The sequence below is a fragment of the Betta splendens genome, chromosome 22 (genome assembly GCF_900634795.4).
Source record: "Betta splendens chromosome 22, fBetSpl5.4, whole genome shotgun sequence".
NCBI lineage: Eukaryota > Metazoa > Chordata > Actinopteri > Anabantiformes > Osphronemidae > Betta > Betta splendens.
The window spans coordinates 5,108,466-5,130,579 of NC_040900.2; the positions used below are offsets into that span (position 1 = coordinate 5,108,466).

The 22,114-nt window shown below is 51.6% G+C and overlaps 2 protein-coding genes across 6 annotated transcripts in view; one reads left to right on the top strand and one right to left on the bottom strand.

Annotated features, from left to right (window-relative positions):
- On the bottom strand, positions 1-7,384 carry ptafr (platelet-activating factor receptor). Of its 5 annotated transcripts, none has more exons than XM_055505813.1 (3): positions 7,269-7,384; positions 2,297-2,491; positions 1-1,482 (listed from the first exon to the last, which is right to left on the bottom strand). In XM_055505813.1, the coding sequence occupies exon 3, from the start codon at positions 1,473-1,475 to the stop codon at positions 312-314; it is 1,164 nt and encodes a 387-aa protein (XP_055361788.1). In that variant the 5' UTR covers positions 1,476-1,482; positions 2,297-2,491; positions 7,269-7,384; the 3' UTR covers positions 1-311. The 5 variants fall into 5 exon arrangements, with proteins under 5 accessions (XP_055361788.1, XP_055361786.1, XP_055361787.1 ...); XM_055505811.1 differs by lacking the exon at positions 7,269-7,384 and adding an exon at positions 5,360-6,204; XM_055505812.1 differs by lacking the exon at positions 7,269-7,384 and adding an exon at positions 3,921-5,333.
- luzp1 (leucine zipper protein 1) overlaps positions 6,328-22,114 on the top strand; it is a 27,769-nt gene continuing 11,982 nt past the window's right edge. The window contains exon 1 of the mRNA XM_029139592.3: positions 6,328-6,689. The gene's annotated coding sequence lies outside the window, so the exon portion shown is untranslated. The remainder of the gene's footprint in view (positions 6,690-22,114) is intronic.

Genomic DNA, 22,114 nt, shown 5'->3' on the forward strand with positions numbered 1-22,114 from the left:
AATGTTCAGAAACACACTTTAATTACAAATTACAGCTTTACTTGAACAAGCATAAAAAAATACATGAAAAATAGATGTATTAAAATGTTGTATGTAGCAAATATTCACAGCTTTCTTGGTCACAGACAAAGTTGTGCAACGCGACCTTGGGAGGTTGCTTCTTTGCGGTTTCACCCAAGCACTGAAGCCGCAGTCCCTGCTTCGATCTGAGACAATATTCTCACACTCTCTTTTACTGACACTGCCGCGCGTTTGATGCGTTTTGATGCCGCCTCCCGCGCTCCCGCTCGCAAAATCAAAATGGCCGCCCTTCAGGAAGCCGCCGACGCCTCCGCGGCGGCGCCGGGCTGCTCGCCCTGCAGCCGCTGGCTCTGGTTCCTGCTGTCCACGGAGAGCTGGGTCAGGGCCGTCTGCGAGCAGCCCTCGCCCCTCGCCAGCTTCCTGGCGTGGCTCTTGATGACCTTCCGGAACCTCCGGGTGGCGAAGAAATACACCACGGGGTCCAGGATGCAGTTGAGGGCCATGAGGACCAGCGTGATCTGGTGCGCGTCGTTGAGCGCCTGCAGCGTCCGCTGCTCCCAGTCCACGTGGCCCCAGCCCTCCTGGATCTGCACCACCGCCAGCGTCCAGGGGCCCTGGACCACGTGGTGCGGCACGAAGCACAGCGCGAACACGCCCACCACCGCCCACAGCATCTGCAGCGCCCGCCGCTTCACGCCGCGGGGCCTCCTGCCCGCCGACGACGCGGTCCAGGTGGACTTCCTGAACAACGACTTCATCGACTGGGATTCGGACTGACAGGTGTTTTGAGACATTAGCGTCCGGGCGATGAGGGCGTTGCAGACCACCACCAGGACGAAGATGGCGAAGAACGCCCCGACGATGGCGAAATGAATGGCGGCGAGCAGCTTCTTCTCGGGCTCTCCAGCTCCCTGGTAGCCCTCGCAGCAGCGGGTGACGTGGTTGGCGTCGATGTTGACCCCCGAGTTCGCCAGCTGCAAGGCGCTACCCAGCCCGACCACCGCCCAGATGAGGACGCTGATGACGATGCCGCGGCGCCGGTGGTCCGAGGAGGCGGCGTCCAGCGGCCGGGTCACCGCCCAGTAGCGGTTGACGCTAATGGCCCCGAGGAAGAGGATGGCGCAGTAGTTGTTGACGAAGAACATGATGCCGGTCAGGCGGCACAGGAAGTCCTGGTAGACCCAGTTGCCCCCGCGGCTGTAGTAGTCGACCCAGAAGGGGAGGGCGCAGACGAAGAGCAGGTCGGCGATGGTCAGGTTGGTCATGTAGATTCGGATCTCGCCCATGGCCTTGGCCTCGCGAAGCGAGCGCAGCACGAACAGCACGTAGGTGTTGGCGACGGCGCCCAGGACGGAGATGATGCCTAAGGCCACGGGGAGGAGGACGTAGCGGAACTCGGAGTCCAGGAACACGGTGCCGTTCGGGGCCGCCGGCTCTGGGGTCGAGGGCGCCATGTTTGCTCTGCGGGAGACGAAGCACATTAAACAGGGTTGAGTGACGGCGCCACAGCTTTTTACGAGTTCTCGAGGCGCTCCTTTGCCTCCGCAGGAAGTGGCCGTCTCTAAGGAAGGAGAACTTACAAGAAGTCTGGCATGTTTACGGCGGTGGGCGAGAGGCGTTAACACCTCAGAGGGAAAAAGCGAGTCTGCAGTTTCATGATCTGTCACAAACAGACTGTACTAGACGATGGAGGAAGCTGCAAAACGGCTGAGCTTCTTCGTAACCTGCGGAGGTTTGTCTGAACCTGATTCACAGGAATGAGCCTTTGACCTTGAACCGAACGGATCGGTCGTTTCCATAAGTGGAAGTGACAGGGAGTTTTATTGACTGCCGTTACAGTAAGTCAGTGGGTCTGCTCGCCTCTACGTATGCGTCATCCACGCTCCCAGAAGCCAGTTTGGCTGCTCCACTCATGAGCTCACGCAATCTGAGCCGGGAAGACATTCCTTCGCCGGATAAGTCCCAGTCCAGTCATCCTCACACTTGCGACGCCTCACTCACACTCGGTTGCATGAGTCTTAACACTGAGCCTATTTACTAACAGTTACTGTAGTTTGGTCAGAGAAAACCGGTTTGTGAAGAACATTAGGACACAACATTAGAATAACGGTGATGGGAAAGCGCGAGACAAACAGATCAACAGAAGCAGCGATAAATAGGCATGAAGTGTCTCCTGATACATTCAAGGTTAGTCTTGCAGATTCAGATTCAAAGCGAAGTTTGAGCAGCGTTGAGTTCAGTGAGTTTAAGATGAATTGAATCAGAGGTGACTTACTTGTTTTTCTTTCTGTTCTACAGTGGGAGCTCTTCTCGTCGCGCTGCTGTTTGTGAGCGGACTGGAAATGTCAGTCAGTCACAGTGCAGTCGCTCTAATCGCCTGAAAGGAGGAGGTGTGAACATCTTCCTTCTTGGGAAATGCCCGAGTGGTGCAACGCGCACGCTGCCGACGCCTTTTGATTCCTCACATGAGCTGCCAATACAACAAAAAGGGCCCACTTTGAGCAATACCGGATTATTATTAGTGGCAATTCCTCATTCATAAAGTTCTAATTTATTGGCCTGACTGGGAAGTGATGTCAGTAGCAAAGCTCTGGTGAAACAGGACTGATCTGTGATCAGTATGAGGAATACACAGCATGGGTTTGGTTTATTGAGTGTAGATAGGAGAGACTTTCAAACACTGCGTTGATGTTGTTTTACTGGTACTACGATGTGTAAAAGACGTGTATGTGCTTTGTCATTACTCAGCATTTCTTCTGTACTCTGGTGCTGGGTTGTTTCCGTTTTCTGGTTCTGTTTTTATCCTCAGTGAAGTTGAGGCATTGCGTTTTCTATGTTTTCTCCTCATTTATATAGTTAAGTTGGTTTCATTCTAAAAGTTGTTCTCTTCATCTGTTTTGTCTCTTTGCATGACTCTTTCTCTTGTTTTTTGTTATATCTTTTTTGTTGTTTTTTGTGCTTTGTTTCTAGCATGAACATTGTGCAACAGTTCATCAAGGTCGACGACCAAACGACCTGGATGTAGTAACGCATTTTATCCACACGGGGGAGAGCGAGGTTCAACAATGAGAGTGGGGGAAACTCAGGTTTGGAACGTCAGTCCAGTTGAGTCCCCCCCCCCCCCCCTCTGCTCAGCTTCTCCAGCCTTTCTGCTGTTATTATGTCTCAGGGTTGGAGGACGCTGTAAAAAATCATGCATCTTGCTCGTGGTTTGTGGTTTCGTGTGGATTGATCACTACCTGAGCAAGTCACTGAGATTTGAAGTGGGGAGCGCGGCAGATTCGAACTACAAGCCTGCCTTGCTGATGGGCAACGCGCCCTCAGCCGGGCGGATTCTCCTGTTTTGGTGCTTCGCTAAGATGGACCTACCAGCTGCCGCGGCCTTATTTACACTACACACGAGATTAGTGTTAATCTGTAATCTGAGTAACATTTGTTTCCTGTGATAATAATGAAAACAAGAACCAACCTTGATGAGGAAACGTTTTTACCACAGAGGAAACCTTCCGCTTATTTAGAACCAGCGGTCTGCAGCAGCTGTGTGCTGCGGGTTGACCGAAGCAGAAGGAAACCAGCCTTTTGAACCCAGAACACTGAGCTAATGCGTAATGGATGTCCTTGACTACACAGCTGTTGAATTGAATCTTGCGGTCATTCATATTGTCGCCACCAGGGGGCAGCAGCAACAGGGCGAGACAGTGAGAACTCAACCTTTCACCTCTGTTCAACTTCATTACTGCGGTTCCCAATCAGGGAGAACATATAATTTAATGTTCTTAAGAATGTTTAAAACATAAACACAGCTTTGTTCTGCTGTCTGACTTTAACGTTATTATGTTGCCATGGTGACAGCTGCTGGGTTCTGATCTAGTTACAAAGCAGCCGATTCATCATCTCACCTCAGTTCCTCAACGCGTCCGCTAATGGCGCAGAAAAGCTCATCTGAGGCAGATTTAGGTGATCGGTGTTGCGTTCGATCCACGTGTGCAGGGTGATGCTGAACGCTCGGCTTTCCTTCGTTCTTTATGGGATCTCCAACCGAGGTATGCATTCCTCAGGGAGGCAGGATGGGAGGGAGCTGCCTGCACGGAGCCCCCCTCGTGCCATTCACACCTTTTACAGCCGCTCCTTCACCTCAGCTCGGTCGCTAACAGACAGGTACTCGTTTGGAGGGGGGTGGGGGGGGCACGAGCTTGAGAACTGATCAATAGGTCACGTTCAGCCGCACGTCCTCCCCGGTGCAGTGAGGCTCTCCTCCTCTCAGGCAGATTTACTGTGTGCCAGAGGCCGGGGTTGGAGGAATGCCCCCCCGCAGTGAGAACGAGGGCGCGAGACAGGCTGAGGCATCTGCGCTCCAGAAATCATGTCGGAACTGACAGCGAGACAGGAACTTTTAAATACCCGTCTCTCTCTCTCTCTCTTGCGCTACCAGCCCGTGAACTTGTCGGTGCTTAATGGCAGAGGATGAGTGCGTGTTTTCCTACATGTCGAGCTGTCCCACATTTTGATCCATTGGGGGTTACATCTGTTTAAATACTGTCCATAACCCAGAGAGCCCAGTGAATTAAGCACGTTAATCCTCGGCCGAGCTCCTAAAAGGACGCAAAGTGGGAGGGCGGCCCGTGGGCCACGCGGCGGAATGACGTCCTCCCGCTCTCGCGCTCCTTCCTCACATCCGTTCACGCTGCGGTGGAAAGAGTGGTTTTTTTGTCAGGTGGCCGCTGACCTGATCCGTGCACTCTGTTCTTTTGCCCGCTTGTAATTTGGTAATCTGCGCGGGGATTATCAGAGATTACCGCTGACTGCTGTTACAGTCACCGCGAGTCCCCGCGGGTGGAATAAAATGCTTAAAATGTCAAAGGCAAAAAAACAACAACAACAAAAAAAAAAAAAACAACAACACGTGAAGCTCCTCCAGTGGTTCGGGCGGAGGTTTGGGATCCGGAAGGACGCGGGCCGCGGACACAGCGCTTCCTGAAGCTGCAGATTGTGTTCCCTGAAACCACGTCCGCCCCACATTTACATTCATATCACTTGATGTATCGGGGCAAAATTCCTCAAACGACAGGAACTTGTCCGCGCATGAAGCGAACATGCCGGAATGGAAGAAACACGACCTCATAAAAAAAAACGAGCCCCAGCCGATATGTCATCTTGCGTTTCTGCTGCCCTGATGGATTTTAGTGCTTCGGATGCTGCACATCCAGCTTGGTTTTAATGTCTCGACCAGACCGACGAACGCGCTCACGTTGCACATCTCCCGTTTAAGTCATGCACAGATGTGGATGGGAGATTTGCAGACACACGCAGGTGAGAGCGTCGGCGCGTATTCACACACCTGTGGCTTTGGCTGTGGTGCGTTCAGGTGTCTGGGCACGTCGGCTCGGCCTCGAGCGTCTGGAGGGATTTCATTTCCCGTTGATTCCTCGGGATCTTTGGCCTCGTCCCCAGCTGTGGAGAGCGGCACCGTGGCAGCGTTCGTCACCCGCCTCGCCAATTATGTCGAGTGATATAATTAGAGTGTTGCGTTTCTGAGAGGGAGCGATGTTTTTTATTAACAAAGGCCCGAGTGTGGGAACGCCAGCAGACCGGACCGGACCGACCCACTGTGGAAGCGTCCGGCGTCCCGTTCGGCGACAGGAGCCGATTTCACGGCGTGGGCGCGTCCTCACCTGCTCCGCCGGCCGCCTATCAGAGTCACACCACGTGGAAGGTTGATCATTAAGTGGTTTCCAAGGTTACGTAACCGAAAGACAACGAGCGTGCAGCGGCTGTTTTGAAAGACGGCTTGTCAGACGTGCTCCTGGTTTGGAGCCAAACCAAACGTGGAAGGCATCTCAGGACACATTTACCACGATCACACTTTAAATGGTGGGTTTCGCTCAGAGATCCCTCCCTCTGTCCACGGGCCGCTTTTAAATTCACTGTACACGGCACACGTGCCCCCCTGCACGGCGTGCACGATGCACGACATTATGTCGCAATAGCGCGTTCATAAACTGAATATTAATCATCGTTCGTGGGACAGTGTGTGCACAAACACGGTGTCCATGGCTACGGGAAAGTTAGTCTGTCTGGTTGGAGCGACCTATGACGCGTTAATTAGACTGTGGCGTATTATGCATTATGCGTGGTCTGATTGGAGCAGAGGTGATTATTAATAACCACGGGGCGCCTGCTGGTCATTCAGTGGGAGCTACCGTGAGTCCACGCAGCCTCAGCTCGGATCCCTTCCTCCTCTCGCCGGCGCACTGTGGGGGGAGAGAGGCGGGACCTCGCAGCCGGGAAGGGCGTTCTCTTTGCGGTCAGACCGGGCAGAGTCTTCCCGAGAGGGGTGGGCCCTCAGCAGCCGAAAAGGAAAACCCACCTTTTTTTTGGTCATTGTTGAGGACGCGGTGGAATGCGACGCGTTGATCTCGCGCGGCCCGAGGTGGGAATATCCGAGAGGAAAGGAGCGGCGAAAGCGATTCGGGGACGGGAGGACGGCGAAAAGCAGCGCACCCCCCCCCTCCCGCACCGCACCGCGCCGCGCCGCGCCGCGCGCACTCTGGCGGCGTCTGGATATGTGGATGAGCAGCGGCGGGTCCTACCGTCCGCGCGAGCTCCGGCCGTGGGAAGTTGTGGAATTACCGTCGGCGCGTTTCCGAGCCGCCGCCGGAGCCGCTGAGGTAAAGTTGTCGCCGTTTTCTCCTTCCTTCGCCGCGCGCGGACGCGTGAGCGGCATTTTGCGGAGTCGCGCAGCGGCTTCCTGACTCGGAGCGACCGCAGAAGTCTGAACTGCGGCAAGTTTTTCACAACCCCCCCCCCCCCCCTCCTCCTCCGTCGTCCCCCTCCACCTCTGCGCGTTTTCCAGCCGAACGGAATCATCCAGGACTGCGGCGCAAAAAAGCCCTCAGGTGGCTCAAAGCGGAGCGGTGCGGCGCGCACACGGTCTGCGTCTGTTTTCGGCCGAGGCGTCGCAGTTTGTGCGGGGCAACGACGCGCAGTTACGCGTTAGCGTCGCAGTGTTGTGTTAAAACGCTACACCGAAATAGCTGTAAATGAGAGGACGTAAAACGCGTTTTTACTGAGGTACATCACATTTAGCTACTTTAGCTCATTGAGACTTTGTACCAGAACAGAACTGATCTGGACCCAGTGTCCTCTAGGTTGAAGCAAGACCCAGCCACAGACATTAGCATATGTAACATAGCACACTGAGTAGTAGTGGTGATTATTAATCTAAAGTAGAAATAAAGTGTGTTTACCTTTTGATGATTTGTTAAATCAGCAGTGTGTGGATAATAAGCACATTAATGTATGAAAACAAGGTGGAAGAACCCAACCTAGGACTGAGCCTCCCAGGTAGTTTCAGTGTTCCAGGTGGGGCTCGTGAGGAGATGCAGGGGACGTGCCTTGACCTGTTTCAGACATGAAGACAAAGAGTGGCTGATGGTTTTCCAGTAGGACTCGCCCTCCGAGCACCAGCTGAGCGTGGGTATTATTACACCACATGTGGAGGGAATGTCAGCAGTTTACGCTGTCAACCTTGGAAGTTTCCCTCGCCTGAACGCTGAGGGAAAATCAAATGAGAGTAGCAGCGAAGTGGAGGGTGAGACGCCTAAATGGGCCCCGATTGCTGCTGGGTGCATTTGGACCCTTTTGGAATCTCGCGCCCCCTTGTTTGGTTCTGTAGACCCGCTGGAGGGCGGAACTACCTGGACTGGGTTCTTGTTGACACAGGAGGCGTGCCGCCGCCAGCTGTTCTGCGATCACCGTGTCCAGGATTCTCGCACACGGACGCGGTTGGCATCACGTCCGGTCCGGGACTCGCCTCGCCAACACCCCCCCCCCCCCCCCCCCCCCCCCCTCCTTCGCGACCCGAACGGCACCTCGCGCGATCGCTTTTCCACTCGGCAGAACACCGCGGCCTCCTTGCGGAACTGCGTGCACAGCTTTGGGTGAAACCAAAAACTAATCATTATGGGTGTCCAATAAGGGTAATTATCAGACTAAGCACTGGACCCGGGGATTACGCAGTGGCTAAACGACTGCTCCGGGGATTAAATTAAAATATTGAGGTTTGGGCGCCTGGGAAAATCAAACCGCGGGGAATGCCGGTGGCTGTGCTCTTGCCACACTCACATCAGCGATAATGTGCGTATCCCCCCACCGCTCGTGTGCCGCCGTCACGTTAGTGTGGAATTACAAGTGCAAGTGCATGCAAAAAAAGTGAGGATGGTGTTGTTTCTCAGTGGGAGGGAAGCCATGGTGAGAAAGTCGCCACGGTGGAGACTCGGCGAACACATCCTGTTAGGACAGCGTTGGTTTTTAGCCTCGGTAACCCCTCGCGCCCAGGAATGGAGCGGCGGACGCACCCGCAGGCCTCAGGGCGATGTCGCAGGCGTTACAAAACCGGGGCCTCCTCGAAATAGCGCAGGTGATTCATGGTCTCTTGGAGCTCGTATTAGAGCCCACACACAGCCTGTGAGAGCGCATCCGTTATGACCGTGTGCCGCTATAATGCAGTTATGGCTCGGTATCAGGAGCCGAGTCTGCCGTCGACGACTCGCAGGCCTCCTGGAGTGCTCGTCTGTCTACTCGCAGCCTTGCGAGAACGTGGGTTAATGCCATGAAAGTGATTTCTGAACTGAGTGTCTGGAGTGTGTGTGGCTTCACGCTCGGCAAAAAGCAACTTAACACGACAAGAGATAGAAAATGCCCCAGGAAGTGCAGCAGAGGGAAGATTTTCCAGGACATACCCACTTCCTGGATGTTCCGTATCGTCTTCCCCTGGTCCTGTTCCCTTCACTTCCCTCTGCTCTTCCTGCCGGCGTTCCTTATCCACGGCGGGCCGCTGACGGGGCAGGGCTCTGTGATTTCAGCTGGAGTTCAAACCACTTGAACCTTTTGTGTGTGTGTGTGTGTGTGCGCTGTATGTGTGCCTACACGTCTGCGCTCCCGGCCACGTAGATCTGTCATCAGATACTAGAGGCTGAGCGCGTCAGTCAGTCATCAAGCAGCAGCCAGGAGCACATCTCGGCCCTGAGTGTTCACCCCCCCCCCTCATTAACACAGACACCGACGCAGAGCTGCAGATTCTCTGCATTGTCCTCAAACAGGCAGGAGAATATTATGAGCACCACCTGCTCTCATAAACAACAACAACAACAACAACAACATCACCCAAAACCAGGCAGCTGGTCTGTGGAATGGAAAAAGAGAAATGAAGTCATCACCTGGTGTTCATCGTGACAGGAGCAGACAGCTGTGTTTACCTCCGGGTCGCAGCATCACGTTTTATTATTGGTTGTTCTGTCACTCTGGCACTTGTCTGTAGGTTGTTCAGCTTCATTCGAGCTCATCACAGGTGTAGACACTTCAGCTGACCTGAATGATGTGATGAGGTCTTGGCGTAGGAATCTTGAGCTCTCTGTGTCCTGCGCTCACGCCTCCGGTCTATTTAGCAAAAGCCTGATGCCAAGAATGTGTTTATTGCCGCTGGACGGCAGGTGATAAGTCTAATGTTTAATCTGTGGTCGGCCCCACGCGGCTGCAGGATAATGTGTCTCGCTCTGCTGCTTCAACTCTGCCGCTCTGCGCCTCTTCTTTGCACGGTTCCTGTCGGATATTTTGCCGACCCCACCGAGTCACACAGACGTGTTCTGTTTCAGTGATAGTAGAGGCTCCTCAAACATGGCTGCCTCCTGGGTCCTCCTGGGACGGGTAGGGGATACAAACGGACTTGAAACGCTTGTAGGAGGCACAGCTCGGAGCGCGAGGAGGAGGGAGGCATTCGAAGAGGGGGGAGCTGAAGTTAAGACATTTCTTGCAAATTCACACTTGCATTTTCTCCTCCATCAGGCCAGTATTTCCCTTCCAACCCTCCGATTGTTATCTTGTCTTGCTCACTTTCTCCCTCGCTAAAGAGGAGACCCCCCCCCCCCCCCTTCTTTTCCTGTCTATCCCCCATCTCCCGCCTGGTCCGGGGGTATTTTTGGAAGTTAATGAAAAGAGAAATCTGAACCGCCTACCCTTAAAAGGCACGTCTGGGTCAGCTGGGTGGAAACTTGTGTTATTAATGTCCTTCACATTTTCTGTGTGAGTGGGTCATCTGTGATTATAAGCGTGCGTGTGTTCGCGGCAGTGTACAGCGCAGGAATGCTGCGGGTTGGGGATCCAGAAGGGAAAGAAGGTGGGCTCGCAGACCTACGTCTTCAGGAAAATAAAGGGGGGGGGGGCGTCCGGGGCATTTTTGGCATATTTCAGGAGCCATTCCAGTCTGCTTAAGGTGGATTCTGCCTCCTAAAGTCAGACAGAACATAATCAGGGGAGGGGTGGTGGTGAACCATGCTCAGGTTTCTATTGGTCCTGCATTCCTGATGGTGGAATCCACTACTTGATGCCACCTGCAGAAGTAGAGGCTTTAACCTCAGCGGCATCCATAAATGGCCGACTGTTGACCCAAAGTCCTTCGACCAGCAGCAGGGTTTGTATGTCTTGGGCACCGTCACTGCAGTTTAATGAGTGTTTATGGGCTGAACGCTGTAATATGTCTGTTTCATGGCATTATAGTTACAGCCTCCCTCGCTGAGGAGTCGATGTTTAGTCTGTTATTTGCAGTTGCTGGGCTACTGACTGACGTGACGGTTGTTGGCGGGAGCTCAGCGCAGCAGCATCAGTCGGAGCCTCAGCAGAGGTCGGGTTCATCCTGAGGGTGCAAACACGATGAACTCAAACCCAAACCTGGTCCTGGACCTCAGCTTCGGGTTTAGTTCATGGATTGACTGATAAATTGTAGTGTAGCTCACGCACACATTAAAGTAAATGTATGTTAGCAACCTCGTTGTGTATTGTCCTGACTCCAGAGCTGCTGGTCCTGGGTGAGGCTGAGAGGCAACATCGCATGTGTTCGCCGCTTCTTTTTTTTGTTTTTTTCTTTGATGCATCTGATGGCTCAGCTTTGATCTGTGTCGGAACATGTACATGTGGATTAGAGAACCACTTCAAACTAAGAACGCGGAAATGTGGCAGATTAAAGGGGAACCTGAATGGATGAGTGGAGAACAACTGTGGATGCTTACAGGATGAATAGTATGGAGGGGTTTGATCTCCATGCAGACACTAGAACCAGCCTGCAACAAGCATCAGCAGCCAGATATGCTTTTAATATGGTCTACATCCTGTTCAGAATTCAGAAAGCTGTGACGGTGTGAAGTATTCTGGTTTGTTTTGTGACTTTCAACGCATAAATAAAGGGATGCAGTGTGTTGTTGCTCTCTCCCGGTTTTCCACTCTATCTTTGCATCTGCATTCCTCAAACAGCAAGACCCCAAGGTTGCGAGACTGCGCAGGGAAGAAGCGGAATCTAGTGGAAAATAGTCGAGTGTGTGTGCGTGTGGTAGAGATGGAGCAAGAAGCAGCGGGCTACCTGTAAAACAGGGCTTCTAATGATCGCGGGCAATGATTCATCTGCTCGCTGCGTGAAGGGGGAAGGAGGTTTGCGTCTACTATCGGCCTTCTTACTTATCAAACATCGACTCGTAGCAGCTTTTCTATGATGCTCATGTCTACGTTGTCTCCCGTTGACATGCAGGGCACCCGAGGAATACACACACACACACACACACACACACACACACACTCCTGTCTGACCTGCTTCGAGCCTCGGATCCGCAGGGCGGCTCTCAAAATCAAATTCCTCCCGCAGATTATTTTTCTTGTGATCAGAAAATATACATGTTCTCAGAGGGAGGAATGTTCAGACGCCATGGCAACCTGGCAATCGCTCACTTCCCCCTCTTCTGTTTCTCTCGTCCTGGGCTGTTTTGTCTCCTCTGCTCACTTTCTACTTTTCAGCCTTCACGGAGTTTTGCAGTGTAATAAACTTCAATCGTCTCCCGTCCAGCTTTTCTGTTTACGACCCGTCTTTGACTTCGCCTGCCCTCCTCCTGCTCATCCGTCGTCGTCATCATTGTGGTGCTGATGCATGCCGACCCCGGCTGCTTGGCTATTTTCCGTCCTTACCTCCTGTGTATTTGCTGCCCCGTGTGAAGCGCAGGCGAGGTCTGGGCCGGCTGGTTTTTCTCTCCGTGCCAGCGTTGCGTTTGAAGCTCCATCTCATGGTCGGCGTCCCGGCCAGTGGAAGTGAGGCAGCACAATGAGAGCCGTGGCAAGGCTGTAAAAATAAACTGGCCAAAGTGCAGACTCCACTTTAAGAGACCTGAACCACTTTTAAGTTTCATGTTGGACTAACACATGACGGAAACAATCCCCGCTGAGTCTTTTTAGCCTTTTTATCTCTTTGATGGACGTGTTCTAGCGTAAAGATGGAATGAAGTGAGGAACAAGAGAATTCAGGAAGTTGAAACATCTCTGGATTTGTGAATGAAATATGCTTTGATTGACCAATATACAGACTCAGACAGGTGTCAGCTCCCCTCTTTGTCCACCCTCCATTTTACCTACAGACACATTCAGACTCAGGTCCCTCGGTGGTTCATGTGTGCACCGTGGAATACCAGGCATACTTTCGGACTCCTCCTTCCTTCTCCCATCGCCTGTCTTTGGTCCCGAGGCCGAGCCGACCTTTCCCCGACGTTCACCTGACGCCTCTGTGGGATCCGCTTGCTGCCGTGGTTTGGTTCGTCACCGGGTCAGATGTTCCGCTGTCTGGGGGCCGGGGGGTGGTGGAGCGTGGACGTATGCTTGTTTATGCGTACCTGGAAGCCTCGGCCCCTTCTCGCAAACACTCTCGCCACATGCGGTGATGTGTTTTGGCTGCCTGGTCAAACAAAGGGCACCGCGGAGCTCGGTGCCGGTGGCAGCGGAGGCTTCTCGCCCACCCACGTGGACGAACCCGCTGGACCTTCACACCCCCAGTCGTGTTCCGCCTTCGTTCTTTTTAAACATATTCCCTTCCCGCAACGCTTTCGCCTCTCCTGGCGCTCCGGCCTCCCGTCACTCTCCTCCTTAGGTGTGAACTCGGACGGAGGAATGCGGCCCCATTAGTGTTTTATCTCCCCTAGCAGCCGGCTGCATCTGTTCTCAGAGCCATGCCAAGCGTTTCAGAAACAATTGACCTTAAAAGGAAACAATAGTGGCCTATCAATTCTGCTCTGCCAGTCAAGGAATGGCTCACTGGCTGCATGGGCAGGGCTCCGCTTGCTCACACAACACAAGGAAATGAGAGGAGAGGCCCGTGACGTTTTCCTCGGGATTTTAAAGTGGAGTTGTTCATTGTTGTTTGCACTGGAATTTATCCGTGTACAGAGTCTGGACCCGCCGCTCGAGAGCTGTGCCAAATAGAAAAGTAGTCAAATAACCCACATTTTAACCCGCCATGTGGAAAAGTCTCCGGTGCTTCCTGCGTGTTCGGACAAGCATCTTGTAACACCGAAGGCATTTGAAGTTGAAATGCTAACGCTACATGCTAGTGGCGGAGTGTGAGCCGTATTTAATTCCCCACCACCCAAAGGTTCTTGAGACATGTCTCAAAAATCCCAAGAATGTCAGACTTCCTCATGGTCCGGTTGCGACTGAAGGGGATGGCTGGAGTCTGGGGCGTGCATCCTCCTCCTTAGGAGGTTGACTGATAACGTTGTTGGGTTACGCAGCAGGAAGCAGGCGCTCGGCCAACGAGCGTGTTGACCGACTTCGCTTGTTGTCGATGTAATGTTGCGTAGATAAATATGTGGTAACTTTCCCTACGCCGCGGTATCGGGTGACGGTGTCACGGGAGGCTGCGGGGCTGTAAACCATTAGCTAGGAGGACAGGTTGTGCTGGTTTGTCATTAGGCTGCTTCTCCATCTGACAGCTCATCAGCGTGTGGACAAACTGTTACTCCACCTTGCTGCTCGGCTGGAATGCAATTAGCATCAGGAGGAACGCCGTTCGCAGTCTCCGGCGGCGAGCGAGGAGTCGGCTCGTCGCGCGTCTGGGTCGCTGCACCTTTTTCCTTTGTCAGCTCCTTGTGCGTCCGCTGCGGTTTCGGGCTCCTCGGCCTCTCCTTCCAGTTTGATCTGGGCATTCCTTTGCTCCCAGAGCAGACAAAACAACCCCAGACCTTTCTGAACTGCAACCCCCAGTGTGCACGCACACATACACACATTCCCCGTTCTGGTAATCACTCACAGGAAATGGGCTCCCATGCAAACGAGGCCGCCTGGACGCTGGAACCCAAGATGGAGCTTTAGCTCCTTTAGTTTCTGTTCCTCTGTGGAGGAAACGTGGAAACTTCTATATGCAGCGTTTGAATGCATCAGCACATGTAACGGGACACAATGTAATGAAACGCGCGTGTGGTGTGTGTGTGTGTGGCCTCATGTTTACCTAGCGGGTTCACAGAAGTCTGTGTTCAGAGCATTCACTGATACCCTTTCAAATGCCCTCCATTGTGTTTGTGATCAAGGCGTGCTTTAAGATGAACCTTACGAGATGCAGTCAGAGATCGCCGCCGCATGCGGACACAGATTGTGCTGAGAAGTTCTTGTCCGTCATCTAATGTGCCGAACGTTATAATTGCTGTGAAGTGGGGGGGCTTTACGACCAGCCGCTCAGGTGCAGACACACCCTCGCGCTTCTGCTCGGCGGCACATGCGTGAGCAGAAGCGAGCTGCAGCGGGGCAAGAGAGGCAGACAGCTGTTTCCAGTTTGACCTGGTTACGGGTTTGCTAACCATCCCAGTGAAAAGCTATGATCCCCCTCCCCTGCACACACACACACACACACACACACACACACACACACACACAACCCCTCTACCCACACAAAACCAGACAAACATGTCTCTGGTCACTTGAGGATTTGGCATCTTTTGGATTTTTAAGAATGTGTCAAATCTCATTACTGAACTCATTTTAATCAAAGTAATTATTTATTATTGCGCCGTATCCAGAAATGCGTTTTAGTAGTCAGCAGAATCCCACATTTGGTTCGGTGGAAGCACTGAGTAGCGTGAGAATGTCCGATGACTCAGCAGAAGCGGAGCGCAGACGCGATGTGGCTGCCTTCATGAATGTGACATGACGCGGCCGAGTGCGGAGCAGCGGGACGGTCTCTCTCTGGCAGCGGCGGCGGTGGGATGACGCTGAGCCGAGGCCAGAGTGGCAGGAAGCGATGGTGTCCATCGGCCGCCGATGGACACCGGCACACTTGACATGATCAAAGTGTCCGCCAGCGCTGCCTGCTGCTAACGGGGCCGATTAATGCGCTGAGGACCGGCAGCATCGCGCGTCTGCGCTGCTTCCTGTGCTTCTCTGGGGTTCTGTCTTTTTATCATCTACCCCCAAATCTCATCAACTGAAGCATTTTCTCTTCCCCCGCTTTCAAGCCTTTCGTAATAACATTGGAGTTCTGGATTCTTGGATGTGTTTAACCCAAATTAATCCTCAGTCAAAGCTCAGCGCTACTCTGGAAGTCTTCAAATGAAGTGTTTCGTGCTCAGTGTTTGTCCTGTTGCTGCTCACGGTTCACAGGAATGTTTGCCTTTCTCCTCCAGCCTCTGTCCTCGTCTTCATCCCCCTCCACCTCCTCCTCTCATCCTTTAAATTCGGTCCAGGCTCCAGTCTTAAATCTGGATTTTCTGTGCTTAACCAAACATATGGAATGCTACTGTAGTGGAATGCTCCGAGTCTGGCTCTCCGTGTGCGTGTCTGTGTTTGTGTGTAACCATGCGCATGCTTTAAAGCAGATAAGCGCCCCTGCTATGATGATGATTATGATAATTGTGCGTGTGTGTTTGTGTGCACCAGTGCCACCCCGGAGTACTGAATGGGGCCTTGTGTTGTCGTGGCCAAACGCTGCTTGTCTGCTCATGCATGAGTCTATTGCGGAGCCTCCAAATGTGTCCCGTATCTGAGCCGTTAGCTCATTCGTAGCCGTTAGCTTGACTGGGAGCGATCTCCCCCATTGTGAGCCGCGGCCACGGGCTGCGGTCTCTGCCAACACGCAAACACAACAACGGCGAAACGTGACGCGACTTTGTGTGTCTAGATATCCTGACGACCGGACCGACCGCCTTGACTCGCCCCGTGCCCCGCTCGCGCCTCTGTGTGTGTTTAACTACAGGATGTGCCGTTCGCTGGGAGGATGGTAGCGCGTTACGGGGGGAAGGATGCGTGGAAACTGCCTCGCGCTTTGCGTAACGTTGACAAAGAAGCCACTGTGCTCCACTGTTCATCTCTTATGAAACTGGGGTCCCAGGGCGACGCATCCTAGCATGATGCCACATCCCACATCAAAGATGTGCGACATTGTTGCTGATCAGTAGATCGTATTGATTCCCCCCTCAAACTCCTCCTCTTCCTCGCCTCTTCCTCCCTCCTTTGCTCTTTCTGAGTCTGTATCCTGTTGGGCACAAACACCGGCGCCGCACTTCCTTTCCTCCAGCTCCAAATCACACAGGACTGACACACGGGCATAATGTACGTGCTTGGAGCCTCGTGTGTGTGTGTGTGTGTGTGTGTGTGTGTGTGTGTGTGTGTGTGTGTGTGTGTGTGTGTGTGTGTGTGTGTGTGTGTGCGTGCGTGTGTGCGTGTGTGTGCGTGTGCGTGTGTGTGTGTCGATGCAAGGTCGATGCGTGTGCTCCTGCACTGAGCTGCATTTGACGGTTCGCGTCCCGCTTCAGCTGATGTCGTCACAGCGAACACCTTTCGGATGCGCTGCAGTAACTGTGCGACTCCTCTCGCCCCCTCCCCCTCCCTCCCTCCATTCTGCAGCCAGTGCTGCATTCCTGCTGCAGTAATCCACTCTGCTACCTGCTCTGCATTCTGTGGAGTCACTTTCCCCCTCCCCTCTCTCCCTCTCTCTCTCTCTCTCCTTGTCTTTTCTCTCTCTCTCTCCCTCTCTCTCTCTCTCTCCTTGTCTTTTCTCTCTCTCTCTCTCTCTCTCTCTCTCTCTCTCTCTCGTCTTTTCTCTCTCTCTCGCTCTCTCTCTCGCTCTCTCTCTCTCTCTCTCTCTCTCTCTCTCTCGTCTCTCTCTCTCTCTCTCTCTCTCTCTCTCTCGCGCCTCGTCTTCTCTATCTGTCTTTGCTTACATCGCATTATCGCCCCCCTCCGCCCCCCGCCACAGCTCTCTCCTCCTCTTCCCTTTCAACAGAGAGCCATTGAGGTCTTCATTCAGCCACAGTAGGCAGCTAATGCCAGGGCTCGGGCTGATGAAGCTCTGCCAAGCAAACTGTGTGTGTCTCTGCGTGTGTGCATACTTTGTGCACGGGCCGGAGCGCGGCGAACGAGCAGGATGTCGGGCAGAAGGTGGACCGGCCGTATGTTAAGAGCTATTGACGCGCCTCCAGCCCGTTTCTGGCCTCCTCTTCCCCATGCGAATGCAGCAGGCGATGAGGATGAAGGTCGGAGGAAGGAAGCGAGAGAAATTGGCAGCCGATTCGGGGGTCGGGGGATAATAGGTCACAAAGGAGGGAGATGAAAGAAAAGGGTGCTGCGCTCGTCCTTGTCCCACACACAGTGTCTATCTGGGATAAAAATGTGATGAGTGCGAGGCAGAGAAGTCCCGTCGTTCTGTTTTTATCGCTGTCCACGCTCCTCGTAACCTTTGCGTCTCCGCCGCGCCTCATTCTGACTCATCCTCATTCACGCAGGCCGTCGGTTTCCCAGCGTCGACTCCAACAAGTGTCATTCACGTCGGTCGTGTTGAGATGTTCTCTCATTGTGGTGACGCACGTGCGCGCACACGCGCACAATGACATTCCTGAGCAGTTCATCACTGCACACAGCTTCAAATATCCCTGAGTGAGCACCTCTGCAGCTGTTCATTGTATTAGTGTTTGCCTTGTTCTTGTCTTTCTTTGCCTTCTTGGCTGCCTTGGATCTGTTCTGATGTTAACGTCACGTTGCTACGTCACCTACCAGAGGTTTCCTGTTTGTGTCACAGCTTAGACTTCCTGTATAGTTTACTAAATCTCACACATATGCATAAAACATATAAATATATTACATATTACAATATGTTTGGTTTTTTTTCTACAACTCCTGTAAGTAGTTTGTTGAAGGAGATCTATTTTCTCACAGAGCACTGATCATTAACATTTCATAGTTTTTCCCCCGTATTGAAGTTCCACATGTTTTGACTGTGGAGCAGTTAGTGTCTAGAAACAATACCCTAATATTCATATTCAGACTAATCAGGGCCTCGTGCCCATTGTGCTGTTGTTTTGCATGTTTACATGTCCGCGACCTCTGACCCCAAACATGCTCAACAGGCTGAGAACACGCCAGACCGGAGATGGAAAGTCTGATGGGACATAAACTTGTGTGTTTACGTTAGAAACGAGAGCTGTGTATGTGTGTGTGTGTATGTGTGTGCGTGTTTGCGCATTTGAAACGCAAAAAAAAAGTGTTTTTACTGATAGATACTGTTGCTTTCACATTCCATATATTTTGAACTAAGCCAAAAAGAATGAATCCACATAATTGCTGTTGTTTTTTGGTTTTTGACATGATTATTTCCTCTGCTCCAAAATGTATTGTTGTTGTTATCATTATTTTTTCCAGCACAACAGTGTGGAAAGAGGCAGGAAATGTGGGAATGAAATCCCAAAGGTCCCCTAACACGGCTTTGATAAACGAGCCAGGATCAGTCTTCCTGACCAGCAGAGCCTCTCACCTGATGTGACTCGAACAGAATATAAATCTCTCGGCTGTAAATAACTGCCCTGTGTCTGTTTGGCGAAAGCACCAGTGCAGGTAATACTCTTATAGGATGATATATAAGATCGGATATTAGCGGTTTTGCTCCTAGGAGCAGATTAGAATGAAGTTCCTCCACATTTCTCCGGCTGCAGATCTGCTTGCAAGCAAATACGTTTCAAATAGAGCATCTAGAATGTCTCCCTCGCTCCGGTTCTCGGTCACAGCACCAGGGGCTGGTGAGTCGTAATCCTCTGTTTACTGGTGTAGTCGGATCAGAACCTCGTCTGCTGCTGGAAAGCTTTCAGTCGGGCACAAAAGCGACAGCTCCCATCAGGTCATGAACTGGAGGAGTCCTCATACCAGCGCTGGCAGGTCTCTCACCCTTCCTGTCTGGCTTGGTCAGCGCCCTCTCACCCACATTCCCCTTCCTGCCCACTTGCAGAGCAGAGCGCTGCCTTTCTGAAACCCCAGCAACAGGTCAGGAAGGAGAGAATAGACCTAGGAAGCAAAGACAGGGAGATGAAAATGATGTCGCTAGGAAATATGTCAGCATGAGGTGATGCTGCCCTGACAAATAGGCAGCATCTGCTCTGTCGTTTCTAGTGGTCTTGTGGTCGACTCGCATGTCTTCTCTCATAAACAAATCAATTTTTCTACCAGCCTTTTGATGACATTTTGTTTATCCACAGGCTTCACCATATTTTAGCGCTGTAAGCGATCATTTCCCCCGCTAACTAGGAGAGTTGGCAGTTTCAGTTTGAGCTTTGTGACCTTAGTTCCTCACCCGCTTTTTTTTTCTTTTTGCTGCTGTTGAAATGCAGCGCTGCCTTTTCATTTCTTAGGCATTTCTCCTGAACGGGTGAAAGAAATGGACAAAACAGCAACATGACAGGACAGGAAATGACAAGCCGAACATTATGGGATGCCGGTTTTCTCTTTCTTGGAAAAGGGAAAAATAATCAGGCCGAGCATCAGGTCCACACCATCTTGTGGCTTCCACTGCTGCGCCAGCATCCATCTCCATCCACAGCCCCCCCCCCCCCCCTCACACACACACACACACACACACACACACACACACACACACACACACACACACACACACACACACACACACACACACACACACACACACACAGCAATGGTCACACGTTCACATGTTTAACTGGCGGTAACCCTGTATGTGAAGATGTGGTCGAAGCATTTTGATTGGACGCGGGCCCCTTATTAACTACGGTTTATGAGGCAGAAGAGCTTTAAACCCGTAGGTTCCAACTTCACGTCAAGTGCAAAAGGAGAGAGGGGATTTTTTTCTCTGTGGCGGAGAGAACAGAATGTACTGAAGGCAAGAGCGAGGACGAGAGCAGCTAAAGCCCTAATGATATGGTGTATGATTGTAACCTGTGTGTCTGAGGACGAGAGCGTGCACCCAGAGTCCTTGAGGGTTTATGTCTCCTCTGCTTCTCGTAGTATTGTGTTCTAAAGGCAAATGAATGCCCATGTGTTTTTACCCTTCTCTTTCATGCATCACTGTCATGTCCTCCCATGTGATTGTTGCCAATTCCCCATTAGTCTTGAGACATACCTGCCTATGCCACCTACATCACAGCAGCAGCAGCAGCAGCTTAGACCTGAAGAAAAGACATGTTTATGTTCCTTCCTACAGGATAAGAAAGTAATGTCTGCACGTCCATCTGCATAGAGGCAACTGTGTGCACTTATTCCATTTTTAATATGCCCGTATCAAAACTCCCACTTAGGCTGCAGATGCAACTCGGTGTGAACTTTGCAGGGGCCGGCGCGGGCCTTCGTCTGAAGACGACGCTGGTCTGCATCTCCAGGTGTAAACTGCTGCTTTTCTTAATCTTGTCGCCAAACGAGGCAGAGGTTTGACTGGAGCTGCAGCTGCTGCTCTGTTAATGGGAATCCAGCTCGTGAATACCCAGTGGGGGCCCCTAGCAAATTGTCGGCCCATGCGTTTCCCCGCTGTCCGTGCCTTCAGTCTTGTTGGTCACAGAACAGGGCTGTTGAAATCAAGCACAGATTAGTTTTGGTAAAAGCACTATACACAGATACTAAGTTGGACTACATTGTAGTGAATGTGCTGCATTCAAGTCCCATTCATTTCATTTTATATTTATGCTTTAATTCATAAATTACCACAAGCTAAGAACCACATGGAGAATCTGGGTCTTGGATTTGGAAGTCACTTTCCTGCTGTGATTTGTGTTCCAGACTGTTTTGTACTATACTCTCATTTAGTTCTTCCACAGAACAGATCGTTTTATTCACACTTCTGCGCCGATCTGTGCTCTCGCTGCCCTGCTTCTCGTAACTACTGCAGCGGGAGTGCAGAAGGGAGCAAAAGGTCAAGCAGGCAACTTCCTGCCCAAATTTCAGGAAGTGGACGGTGCAGTCGAGCAGTGTTTCACTCCATGCTGTGGAGCACATTATCCTATATTTGCAACAGTAGAGCAAGACAAGCAGATGTAAGCATGCAGAAACCATACGCTTTAATCTTAGATATATGTTAATTACACGTTGAAGCGAGAAATTAACCTTAGCAGAGGCAGAGCTTAGGAGGGCTCATTGGTCTGGGTACGAGTCCGGAACAAGGCACTGGCAGTTCCTTGGTTGGTCTGTCATCAGGAGTGTTTCCCAATCTCCGACCACTCTCCAGGTTTTTCCAAATTTGTCAAATAAATAAAATAGAAGAGCGAAATTAAACCCAGTTTGAGCCTCTTGACTTCATGGTCTGTCTCCGCTAGACGTTGAAAAGTAAGTAATATTTAAAACATAGCAGATTAACTCTTTATGGGAACAGACCTAAAAATAAAGTAGTTGTTGTCATATTGACTTATTACTTACTTACTTATTGCCTTGGCCTATTTTCAGCAAGACTTTTAACAAATTGTGGAAAGTGAGGTTTGGCCCTCATCAAATGAAACCATAGGACATAAACTGGAGTGAAGCCGGGATGGCGAGTTACACTTTGTTGTCTGTAATGTATGTGCGTAGTTCATATAGATAAAAAAGACTTGTAAATTTATTGCGCTGCACATGATGTTTTTATGGCACTAATAGTTCTTTCATTTAAAAGTCTTTATATGTTGAGGTTTTGAGCTTCAGCAGGGCAGGCTTTGAACATGGTGCTTTACAGGAGGAGACTGAGTGTTGTGGTGGATGAGGAGGAGGAGAAGTGATGATGTGTGCAGATGTGCTACCCTTAGGTCTGTTTTTCTCTTGTGGTCAGTGGGGGAGCCTTGGTGGATCGACTGGGGGGAAGGGGAGGAATGGGATTTTAGAGGAGCATAAAGGCCTCTACCTGAATCATTAATGAGACCAAAGCAACAACACTATTTGATTTATAGACGTCGTGCTGACAGGCAGTTTGCTAATGATCCTTGTTCCCACCACACAGACGACACAATGACCAGTGTCCACTGAAAGCGGCATATTATATTAT

What these genes read in the sequence shown, in the direction of transcription:
- ptafr (XM_055505813.1), bottom strand. Translation starts at nt 1,475, where the DNA reads ATGGCGCCCTCGACCCCAGAGCCGGCGGCCCCGAACGGCACCGTGTTC.